An 11,894-nucleotide genomic window follows, 5' to 3' on the forward strand; every position below is an offset into this window, starting at 1 on the left:
TTTGGGATGTGGTAGCGGGAGGGGAGATTTTGAAGCTTGTGAAGTCGACATTGGCACCATTGGGCTGCAGGGTTCCCAAGCGGAATATGAGGTGCTGTTCCTGCAATCTTCGGGTAGCATTGTTGTGGCACTGCAGGAGGCCCAGGATGGACATGTCGTCTGCAGAATGGGAGGGGAGTTGAAATGGTTCGCGACTGGGAGGTGCAGTTGTTTATTGCGAACCGAGCATAGGTGTTCTGCAAAGCGGTCCCCAAGCCTTCGCTTGGTTTCCCCGATGTAGAGGAGGCCACAATGGGAACAGCGGATGCAGTATACCACATTAGCAGATGTGCAGGTTAACTTCTGCTTGATGTGGAAAGTCTTCTTGGGGCCTGGGATGGGGGTGAGGGGGGAGGTGTAGGGGCAGGTGTAGCACTTCCTGCGGTTGCAGGGAAAAGTGCTGGGTGAGGTGGGGCTGGAGGGGAGTGTGGAGCGGACAAGGGAGTCACGGAGAGAGTGGTCCCTCCGGAAGGCAGATAAGGGTGGGGAGGGAAAAATGTCTTTGGTGGTGGGGTTGGATTGCAGATGGTGGAAGTGTCGGAGGATGATGCGTTGGATCTGGAGGTTGGTGGGGTGGTACGTGAGGATGAGGGGGTTTCTGTTTTGGTTGTTATTGCGGGAAGGGGGTGTGAGGGATGAGTTGCGGGAAATGCGGGAGACACGGCCGAGGGCATTCTCGACCACTGAGGGGGGGAAGTTGCGGTCCTTGAAAAACGAGGACATCTGAGATGTACGGGAGTGGAATGCTTCATCCTGGGAGCAGATGCGGTGGAGGCGAAGGAATTGGGAATAGGGGATGGCATTTTTGCAGGAAGGTGGGTGGGAGGAGGTGTATTCTAGGTAGCTGTGGGAGTCGGTGGGCTTAAAATGGATATCGGTTTCTAGGTGGTTGCCGGAGATGGAGACAGAGAGGTCCAGGAAGGAGATAGAGGTATTAGAGATGGTCCAGGTGAACTTAAGGTTGGGGTGGAAAGTGTTGGTGAAGTGGATGAACTGTTCGAGCTCCTCGTGGGAGCACGAGGCGGCGCCGATACAGTCATCAATGTAATGGAGGAAGAGGTGGGGTTTAGGGCCAGTGTAGGTACGGAAGAGGGATTGTTCCACGTAACCTACAAAGAGGCAGGCATATCTTGGGCCCTTGCGGGTACCAACACTTTCCACCCCAACCTTAAGTTCACCTGGACCATTTCAACCATTTCAACTCCCCCTCCCATTCCGCAGACGACATGTCCATCCTGGGCCTCCTGCAGTGCCACAACGATGCTACCCGAAGATTGCAGGAACAGCAACTCATATTCTGCTTGGGAACCCTGCAGCCCAATGGTGTCAATGTGGACTTCACAAGCTTCAAAATCTCCCCTCCCCTACCGCATCCCAAAACCAGCCCAGCTTGTCCCCGCCTCCCTAACCTATCCTTCCTCCCACCTATCCCCTCCACCCCCCTCAAACCCCACCCCCATCTCCTCCCTACTAACCTCATCCCGCCCCCTTGACCTGTCCGTCCTCCCTGGACTGACCTATCTCCTCCCTACCTCCCCACCTACACTCACCTTTACTGGCTCCATCCCTGCCTCTTTGATCGGTCTGTCTCCTCTCCACCTACCTTCTCCTCTATCCGCCTCCCCCTCTCTCCCTATTTATTTCAGAATCCCCTTCCCCTCCCCCATTTCTGAAGAAGGGTCTAGGCCTGAAACATCAGCTTTCCTGCTCCTCAGCCTGCTGTGTTCATCCAGCTCTACACCTTGTTATCTCACTTTGTAGTCCTTGCTCTGTTCAGTCATCCTGTGATCTTTGTCATGGTATGATCTGCCTGTACTGTGCACAAAACAAAACTTTTCACTGTGCCTAGATACGTGTGGCAATAATAAATCAAATCAGATCAGTGCCCTACTGCCTGGCACCGTGTCTACCATCACGGTCGCTGACCTGTACCTCACCCCCCCAGTTAGAGTCCATCTGAGTTGGACTCTCTCCCCTCTTCTACAGCGATGACCCACTGAAGCACAGCGAGCCGGGCGGTTGAGAGACAGACAGAAAGAAAGAGGATGGACGATTTGCTTTGAGAGAAGCGTGTGCCTTTAAAAAGCCCATCCCCCTGCTTCTCTCTCTCTCTCTCTCTCTCAATACCATCTGCATTACAAAGTAAGCGGCTGTGGCAGCACTGAGGCACGGTAAACTGGGTGCTGGAGTACTTTTCTATGTTTGCCTGCGCTTGTGCGAGGAAGCAAACCTTTCATTTCTGTGCACTAAAGGGAGAGAGAGGGGAAATCTTGGAACACCCCTTTTCTACTGAACCCGGGAGAAATAATAATTTAGAATCCAAAACACAAGAAGGCCGAGGGGAAAAGAGGAAAAGTGAAGACATTTCGGTGGAATTGAACACTTTTTTTTCCCTCCCCTTTCTGCTTCCACCACCTTTTTTTTCGGTTTTTTTTCCCCTCCCTTGTTTTTCTTTCTCTCTCTCTCTCTTTCCCCTCCTCTATCTCCCACACACACACAGTCTAAAGGCGAATCGTTGGGATTTTTTCTGCGTGTGTGTGTTAGTGTTTTTTTTAATTTCACGGTGATAATTTTGCCAAGGGAAAGCCGAGGCGCTGGACCTGTCCCTGCCCGTATTCCCGGTGCTGGGAAGGAGGATGGACGAGCAGAACCGGCTGCTACAGACTAGGGGAGCCGGGGCCGGAGCGCCAGCGGGAGCCGGGGCTGGAGGAGGAGGAGGAGGAGGTGGCGGTGGCGGCGGCGGTGCCGGTGGAGGAGGAGGAGGAGGCGGCGGCGGAGGAGGAGGAGGAGGAGGATCAGGTCCCGGGCACTCAGTCCAGAGCGGCCTTCAGCCACTGTTGGCTGGGCACCTTCACGAAACAGCCACGGATAACGGGGAAGGCAGGAAACAGGACATTGGAGACATCCTCCACCAGATCATGACCATCACTGACCAAAGCCTGGACGAAGCTCAAGCCAAGTTGGTCATTTTTCCTTTTTTTTCCCCCTTTTTTAAATACAGTAAAATTCTAAATCTCGCCTGTAAGTGAGAAGGGAGTGGCGTTTTAATCTTTAAATATGTTTTTTTTTCTCTCCGGTCGAAAGTTTTTTTTTTCTCTGTCTTTTTTTTTTCTGTAACACACATTTATTTTTTTGAGTCCTTTGTTGATGTGAATTTGTTTTTCTCTCTTTCTCTGAAAAGGAAACATGCCCTGAACTGTCACAGAATGAAACCTGCCCTCTTCAGTGTTTTGTGTGAGATTAAAGAAAAGACTGGTAAGAGATTCTCGGCAAACTCCTGCAAACGTAAGGCTGAAGCAAACAGAGAAATAAGTGTCTCTCTCTCTCTCTCCCTCTTACAAAAAGGGAAACAATTATCTGGCCCGCCATCTTGGCCTTAGCTTTGAAAGCTCTTCCCCTCCCTCCACCTCCCCCTCTCTCTCTCTCTCCCTTATGTATAAAACTGAAACCTTTGTGACTTTCTCCTTCTTTTTACACCCTCCCCTCTCTCTTTCTCTCTTTCCCTCTTGTCAGGATTGTCACAGGAAGACAAGGGAAGGTAATAAACAATGTAACTCCTGATCACTTCAGTACAAGGGAACTGGCTGGAAAAGGAGTTGGAGGGAGGGAGGGAGGGATGTTTTGTATGGTCTCAAAGTGAAACCGTCTATCGCCGTTTCTCCTAGATCTTGCCTTTTCTCGCTGTGGATTGTTTGTTTTTTTTCTCGCTTGAATTATTTCCCCTCCCTTACTAATTGTCTCCCACTCTCTTCCCCCCACCTCCTTTCAACCTAGCTCTGGTTGTTGGAGTTTTTAATAACATTCTCATGTCCCCAACCCCACAGGCACACAAACTTTGTGGATAGCTTTTGTGTGTTTCATCTGGGCCAAAATGACATTATTAACAGAGGGACACTCCAACAGGAGCTGCTTTAAACATCAAGAATATATCCATCACTATCTCTCTTTCTTCCTTTCTTTCTCTCCCCGCCCCCCGCAACTCCATTCTCCACCACCCTCCAGAATACAACCTAGTAACAATTCAGTTTAAAGACTTAACATAAATGATTTGGACGAACCACTTATATTTTTGTTCTGTGTGTGGGTGTTTTTTTTGTGTTGAAAAGATCGAACTGGCTACTGTGTTCAGATTTTGTTTGGGTTCTACTGCTCATTATTTTAACGTTGGGGGCTGAGTGGTGGTTGGGGAACCAGGTTTGAGCTGGGGACAGAGGATTTTTTTTTGTTGTTGTCCCGATTTCCTCTGCCCCCCCCCCCCCCCCGATTACCTGAGAGAGGAATCTATCAACAACTGAGTTCATGTTTCGAGGAAATCTTTTGAGCTGGCATCATCTACCAGGGAAGTTGATCTGAAAGCCACCCTTGCACTTCTTAGAGGGAGGTGGATGGGGAAGAGAGAGAGAGAATCTTTTCAGCTGTTTTCAGATAGGATTAGGGATTTTACTGTTTCTGGAGTATTTGCATTAATGTACCAGTTTGCACGAATGATTAATCTATAGGAAATATACATTATCTGTAAATTAATGAGGAATTTGATGTGTTGATTCTGCAAGATAATTTTGGCTTTTTAGTGGTGTTGTTTTTACTGAGTGTTTGTTTTTTGTGGTCTCTGCACTGTATAGGTTCTAGAATGCCTTGCTAAATGCAGGAACACCGTTCTCTTGTTGAAATATGTTTAATTATTATATGCTACATTTGTGGAGTTATGTTGTGTCTAAAAGAGAGAACCTACATTTATATCAGAGATAGTGGGAACTGCGGATGCTGGAGAATCTGGGATAACAAGGTGTAGATCTGGATGAACACAGCAGGCCAAGCAGCAGCAGAGGAGCAGGAATTTCTGAAGATGGGTCCAGACCGGAAACGTCAGCTTTCCTGCTCCTCTGATGCTGCTTGGCCTGCTGTGTTCATCCAGCTCTACACCCTGTTACCTACATTTATATAGCACCTTTCACGACATCAGGCCATCCCAAAGCACTTTACAGCCAGTGATCTACTCGGTCACTGAGATGTGTAGGAATTACATCCAATTGGCACAGAGCATCTCCCTCAAACTGCAATCCGATAAGGACCAGATGCATTTTTTTTTTAGTTCAGGGATAACTTTTAGCCAGGATAACAGGAGGGTTTCTGTTGTTGCTCCTAATATTGTTGTGGGATATTTTTGCACCCATCTGACAGAAAAGCCAGGACTTTGGCTTAAAGTCTTCACTGTAAGACGGTCCCACTGATGTTCCTTCAGTGTTGGACATCTCATGGCACTGTCACTCCTTGGTGCTGCATTTCTTGCGGTGTAGTGATCTGGCCAGTCGTGCAGTGCTCCTTCAGCCCTCTACTGGTGTATTAACTGAGGCAACTATTTTGAAACCTTTGGAGTGGGACTTCAGCCCCACAACCTTGATTGTGGAGGAGGAGTGGTGCCCACGACGATGTACTTTAATTGAATGCAGCACTGCTTACGTGCTGCACTGTTGGAGGGGCTTCAGACGAGGTGCTGACAGAGGTTGCTACTGAAATAAAGCATTACTTTAGAGAAAAGGAGGGAAGTTCTCCCTGGCCCCTCAAACTAATGTCTACTCCGTGAAATGATGTCACTGGAAGCAGACTACCTGATCTGATTGGCAGCTTGCTGTGTCAATGAGCTCATTCATTAACAATGACCAGACTTCAAATAAAAGTGGAATAATTGGCTGGGACGCATTTTGGAATAACCTGTTGTGAGCTGCTTGATTTAAAAATATGTGCCATGAGACACTCCCTCCCTGGGTTGGTACAGTTGGTAGATTATTGTTTGTCTGAGCAGTGAGCACTGTGCCCAGTCCCAGTGCCAAACCTAGTTAGTTAGTTGTGCAGACTAAGCCAAGGTGGTGGCAGGAAATTTGACACTCGGTCTCTGGGGGTATGGGCCAGAGTGAGAGGGCTGCGGGGGAGCAGAACAGATTGTCGGGAGGGGGAGAGTATCTTGATTGCTCTCCGATAAACTCCATCACACCCCCCTCACCCTTGTTCCCCCAACCTCATTGATTGATTGATTGATTGATTGAACCAAGGTTCTGTTCTGGTCTGGCGTTGCCAAATTGTTCTACTTCATTTAAAGGGAAAAAAACAAAATTCTTATCCTCTCGTGGCCACATGCTTTCCTTGTCTTTGTGACATTCTGTAACCCTCAGACACAAGCGATGCTGTAACTCTGCCCTATTTTGTGTGTCTGTGTGCCCACTCCCATCACCTTGATTTGTTCTGCACACCGCAATTGTTTTAGAATGTGGAATGCATGGCTTGCTTCATAATGTTTTCGTAGTCTAGTGCAGCAGCATATAGCCTTTTTTGTACAATTGATGTTTACACTCCGCTCATGCCTTGAGCTGCATAGATCCCTCAGCACTGGAGTTCCCCCATAAACCGCGCACCCCCCCCCCCCCCCCCCCCCCCCCCCCCCCCCCCCACCCCCCCCCTCCCCAAATCCAGCCCTTTCTTTCCTTTTTTTTTTTTTTTTTTTTTTTTTTAAAAGGCTGTTTAAAAACGTATTTCTTTTGATCAAACATTTGAGTATCGGAGTTGAGATGTCGTGTTGAGGTTGTACAGGACGTTGATGAGGCCCCTTCTAGAGTACTGTGTGCAGTTCCGGTCACCCAGTTATAGGAAGGATATTACTAAGCTGGAGAGGGTTCAGAAAAGATTTACCAGGATGTTGCTGCTAGATAGGCTGGGACTTTTTTCACTGAAGCTAGGAGGTTAGCATGTGAATACAGAGGTTTATAAAATCTGGAGTATAGAAAAGGTGAGTGGCAGGTGTCTTTTTCCAAGGGTGGGGGATTTCAAGACTCGGGGGCATATTTTTAAGATGAGAGGAGAAAGATTTAAAAAGCAGATGAGGGGCGACTTTTGTACACAGAGGGTGGTTGGTGTGTGGAATGAACTTCCAGAAGAATTGGTGGATGCGAGTACAGTTAGAATGTTTAAAAGACATTTAAGTAAGTTCACGAATAAGAAGTGTTTGGAGGAATATGGGCCAGGAGCAGGCAGGTGGGACTAGTTTACTTTGGGATTGCGGTCAGCATGGACTGGTTGGACCGAAGGGTCTGTTTCCGTGCTGTATGAGCGCGAGAAACACTTGGTCACTTGAGCCCATATCTTCTGTGTAAACATAGTCTCATTTTGCCTTCCTGCATCATGCCTTGGAATATTGAGATACACCCCGAGTGTTCTACATTTGCGCGTAGTTGTTATTGGCAGCTCTGGAGGCTGGCTGGATAGGTGACGGAAGGACTTAGCAGCTAGAATGTTGCTGGTTTTCTCAGCCCTGTGTCCTCGTGCGAGAGCAGGGGACGGAGATGGCCCGGTATGACCAAGCCAGTAGAGTTGGAAGGTCATTCTTGCATGGTGCGTGCTTACGCGGGGTGAATTAGCATACAAATTGCGCAGTTACCCGGCGTGACCGTCCCTTGACTTGAAATCTCCTCTTCCCTCCTCACCGAGTGTTGGTCTAAGGAAGTGTGGGGTGCATTCTGGTGATGCCTCGTAGCGTCTGCGAACTTTTCCTGAAGGGATTGCAAACCCACTGACGTCAACGATGCCATACAGGGCAACAGCCTGACTCGTGCTATTGTTGTGATAACATAGTCCACGGGTTTAAAAGCAACAAAGCCTACTTGTTACACCCTGCACCGTCAGAGCATGAGCATGCCTGGGTGGTGTTTTGTGACATTGGGCCTGTCATAGTGCTGTGATGGTGTGGAATCTCTGGTGAGGATCGATTTATACCAACACAGGGCCAACACAGTCGGCGAGTCTCAACCCCTTGAGACGTTGAGGCTATCGGCTGGTGGCTTGATGTGATCCATTTACAACTGCAGGGAGGCGATGGCCTGGTGGTATTATTACTGGACTGTGAATCCAGAGACCCAGATAATGTTCTGGGGACCCAGGTTCGAATCCCACCGTGGCGCACACTCTGCCAGGTGTGCGTGCCGTGGCGTTTGTGATCTGGAGGCAATCCTGGTATTTGTCTGGAACAGGTATTTTCTGACCATCGTTTGGCCCCAAGCCCTGGTGCCCCTCCAGGGCTGGAGAGGTCCTGGCGTGAGCCTCTCTGGGAGCAGCCATGACGATACCAGTCCACATCAGGGGCACATGCTGAAACCCTGTCAGCCTGCAGTCCGCTTGCCACCCCGTTGGCTGAGGATCTGGCTTGCTGCTGTCAGATGGTGGCATCGTGGTCATGTCGCTGGGCTAGAAATCCAGAGACCCCAGGCTAATGCTTTGGGGTCATGGGTTCAAACCCCAGCATGGGGCAGCTGGTGAAATTGATAAAGGATTGGCTCGCTGAAAGGCAGTGGGAGCAATGGCTGTAGCTCTGTGGGGGCAACGGCACGGTGGCTCAGTGGTTAACACTGCTGCCTCACAGAGCCACGGACCCGGGTTCGATTCCACTCTCGGGCTGTGTGGAGTTTGCACGTTCTCTTCCCCGTCTGCGTGGGTTCCCTCTGGGTGCTCCTGTTTCCTCCCACAGTGTAAAGATGTGCAGGTTTGGTGGATTGGCCGCGTTAAATTGCCCACAGTGCCCAGGGATGTTGTAGGTCGGGGAGGTTAACCACGGGAAATGCAGGGTTACGGGGATAGCGTAGGGTGGTGTGTGGTGGTCGGTCGGGGTGGGATGTCCTTCGGAGAGTTAGTATGGACTCGAAGGGCTGAATGTCCTGCTCCCATGCTGTAGGGATTCTATGATTCCTCGGGGAGGTCAAATTCATGCCCTCTGAAACAAGCTGCATGATCTCTCTCTCTCTTTCTTTTTCTCTTTTTCTCTCTCTGTCTCTGTGCAAGTTCTACAGGCTTCAGGACTTCCTCCGGAATCCACCACCCCCCTCCCCGCCACCAGCTCCTTGCAAGAGGAGTGCTGCTGCAGCAGTATCCTGTACCTCTTCCTTGGCAAAGAGCTCTTTGTTTAAGAGTCCGAAGTACAGTTGCATGGGTCAATGTGATCTTTTCTTTCTTTTTAAAAAAAAAAGGAAAATATGTCCTATTTGGATATCATCCCTGTGCGATGTACAGCGGGTATGTGGCCACTCCCAGGACAATTATTCCGTGAATGCACATGGAAATTTTATTTTGGAGATGGTGGTGCATTGTGTGACTTTGAACAGCAAGAGAGAGCAGTCTGCTGTGGTTGAAAAGCACAGGCGAATACAGCAGTGAGTGAGGTGGCGTCAGGATTTGGGATTGAGTTGGAGATTGGGCTACTGACTCTGTGTGTCTGTACCATGGGTGATTTGCAATGTCTGTGGTGTCTCCTGGTACATTACTGTGGTTGCTGTATTCCCTAGGAGCCTCTAAACCAGCCCCCCGTTGGTCGGAGAAGTCCAAGTACGACTTGGGTGGGGAGCCAGTTGGGGTGGTGGGTGGTATCTTTACCAGCCCCTCTCTCTGTGTCCTGGTCCCCATATCCCCCCCGATTGACACCAGTGATGCAATGCATTTGGTGAGTTGCTGTGTGCAGGAGGTTGCTGAGTACAAATTGACTGCCTCCATTTCCTACACCAGAACAGGAACACCACGGAAAAGATGTCTCGTCTTCCGAGCATCCAGTAAGCTGCGACGGATCAGGTTCAAAGGTCTTGTGGCATGTCTGCAGTGTGGCTCTCGACCTGTTCCCACGAGAGTCGGCCCTGGCTGTTTGGGTGTTTACAGGGGAGGGAGGTGGGGGGGTGCGTGGGGCGGGCGCGAAAGCAAGTGAGAATGTAGGTATTGGGACAGTACGGTGGGAGAATGACATGACCAGTAAAAAATTTTTGTTTTGTCTACCCTTTCCTGGGATCTGGGTGTCACTGGCCAGGCCGCCATCTCTTACCCAACCCTAATTGCCCCTTGAACAGAGGTGCTTCCATTTCCACGGCTAAAAGTCAATGGTGTTGCTGTGCATCACGTGGAAGTCGGACATGGTAAGGGTGACAGATTACTCTGTCTGTCCCCCTGCGTCTCTTTCTGTCCCCCGTCCGTTCTCCATCTCATGCGTGCATGTCTCTGTGTCCGTCCCCCCCACCCGTGTGTGCGCGCGCGCGCGTTTGTCTCTCTGTCCGTCCCCTCCCTGCCCCACTATGTGTGCATGTCTGTGTCTGTCCCTGCCCCACCCACCATGTGCGCACGCGTGTCCATACCCCAGCGCTCCCCACCCCCATCTGTCTGTCCATGTTCCCCATCACTGTCACTTTGCAGAGTTGGTGTCTTTGTGAGGATCGGGTTGACACCTATGTGTATCTGCAGTGTAACTCCGTGCTCACTTGGCAGCAGTGAGCAAGCCGCCCCAGCAGAGGGGAGCAATTAAACAGTGTTTTTGGATCCTGGTAAGCACAGGAGGGCTGTGCCAAGAAATCCTGCTCCTCCATTTGGGGGATGGTGCTGGCAGCCTGGGCCCTGCTATAAATGGGCCGAGGAATAAAAATAGCCACTTGAGTGAAGCTGCTGGTTTCGGTGTCTGCTCTCGACAGCAGGCGGTCTCTGTACCCTCGCTGCCGCTGGGATTCTCCCTTCAGGTGCTTGCCTTACCAGGCGTGCAGTTGGTGACGTGGGGAGGGTTTGAGAGCAGGCAGCTCTGTCCGTGCTCCGGTCACACAGAACGCCCTCCCGTGGACCATTGTCTCCAGCTTGGGGAAGTGGGACGGCTGCCCTCTGTTCTGCGCGTGGTCCTCCTCTCCGTCCAGGTGCGCCACCCTGTCAACGCCTTCAGGACCCCCTCCTCGGCGCTAATCAAACTTCTCCCGGAGAGGCACCTATCCTGTTCACCCCCACCTATCTCTCTGTGGTCGTGAATCAAGTTGCCGTAGTCTCACTGGACCATAGGGCTGCCCTCTCGTTAGAGGGTAGAGAGAGAGAGAGAGAGAGAGAGACAGAGGACCACCACGCCTCAGGCGAGGGAGAGAGAGGTTGAGAAGGAGAGTCCTTGACTGTAACCTTAGCTGGCGATTGGAATTGAGCCCGCACTGTTGGCATTGTGCAGCTTTGCAAGCCAACTGACCCCTATGGCATCAACGCCACAATCCTACCGCGTCAGTGTTATTGGGAGTGGGGACTGTCGCAGATGTACGGCCACCCGGCCCATCGAACCTGTCCCCCGGCTGCTTTTGGTTCCCGCCCACTCCTCGGTTAACCTTTCACCTGCTTGCTGATTGGGAATCTCTTGCCTGTCTGGCGCAAGGGACACTTTTTCCCACTGCCTTCTGTGGAAGTGAAATCCAATGCCTTTATGAGCCTCTGGGAGGAAGGGGTGAGGAGACTTTCTTTTTAAACAAAAAAAATCTCCTCATGAACTATAATGGTAGTCCATTATACCCTCCTTTTGGATTCAGAGAACTGCATTGCTGTATGATGGGCTGAAGGGCCTATTCTTGTGCTGTGCTGTACTGACTGGCACAATTGCTCACTAAATCAGACAGCTTTATTGAGAATTTAGAACAATACTGCTTCAATTGATCCACAGCGATTCCTTGGGAGATCACTTTGAGATGACTGTTGGTTTGCGGGGAAGTCGTTGTCAACAGAGATCTTCCTGCTCCAACCACCAGCGCTGCTTCTGTCTGTCTTGAATGTTCCTCGAATGTGGGATTTTACAGTGGGTTCTCGGACAGAATTGAGTTCAGAACTCCCAGGAAAACCTCTTCGGGCTAACGTAGGTTAGTAAGGAGTGTCATCGATAATGAATAAAGGCAGGAGCTCAGCAGCATCTGCGAAGAAAAATCAGCGTTAACGTTGCGGGTCCGGTGACCCTTCCTCAGGCTTGTTCCCACGTTGTCAATTGACAGAGTCGCATAAAGACGTGAAATGTACAAAATTGCGAGGGGCTTGGATGGGAAGACATGTTT

General features: G+C 50.3%; 1 protein-coding gene across 1 annotated transcript in view; it reads left to right on the top strand.

Moving 5' to 3' along the window:
* LOC109922558 (pre-B-cell leukemia transcription factor 2-like) overlaps positions 1–11,894 on the top strand; it is a 69,351-nt gene that overhangs the window by 2,497 nt on the left and 54,960 nt on the right. The window contains exons 2-4 of the mRNA XM_048616526.1: positions 2,620–2,787; positions 2,829–2,998; positions 3,221–3,294. Of these exons, the coding sequence (XP_048472483.1) occupies positions 2,620–2,787; positions 2,829–2,998; positions 3,221–3,294 (412 nt within the window). The remainder of the gene's footprint in view (positions 1–2,619; positions 2,788–2,828; positions 2,999–3,220; positions 3,295–11,894) is intronic.

This window comes from Rhincodon typus, chromosome 35 (genome assembly GCF_021869965.1).
Source record: "Rhincodon typus isolate 14 chromosome 35, sRhiTyp1.1, whole genome shotgun sequence".
Taxonomy (NCBI): Eukaryota; Metazoa; Chordata; class Chondrichthyes; order Orectolobiformes; family Rhincodontidae; genus Rhincodon; species Rhincodon typus.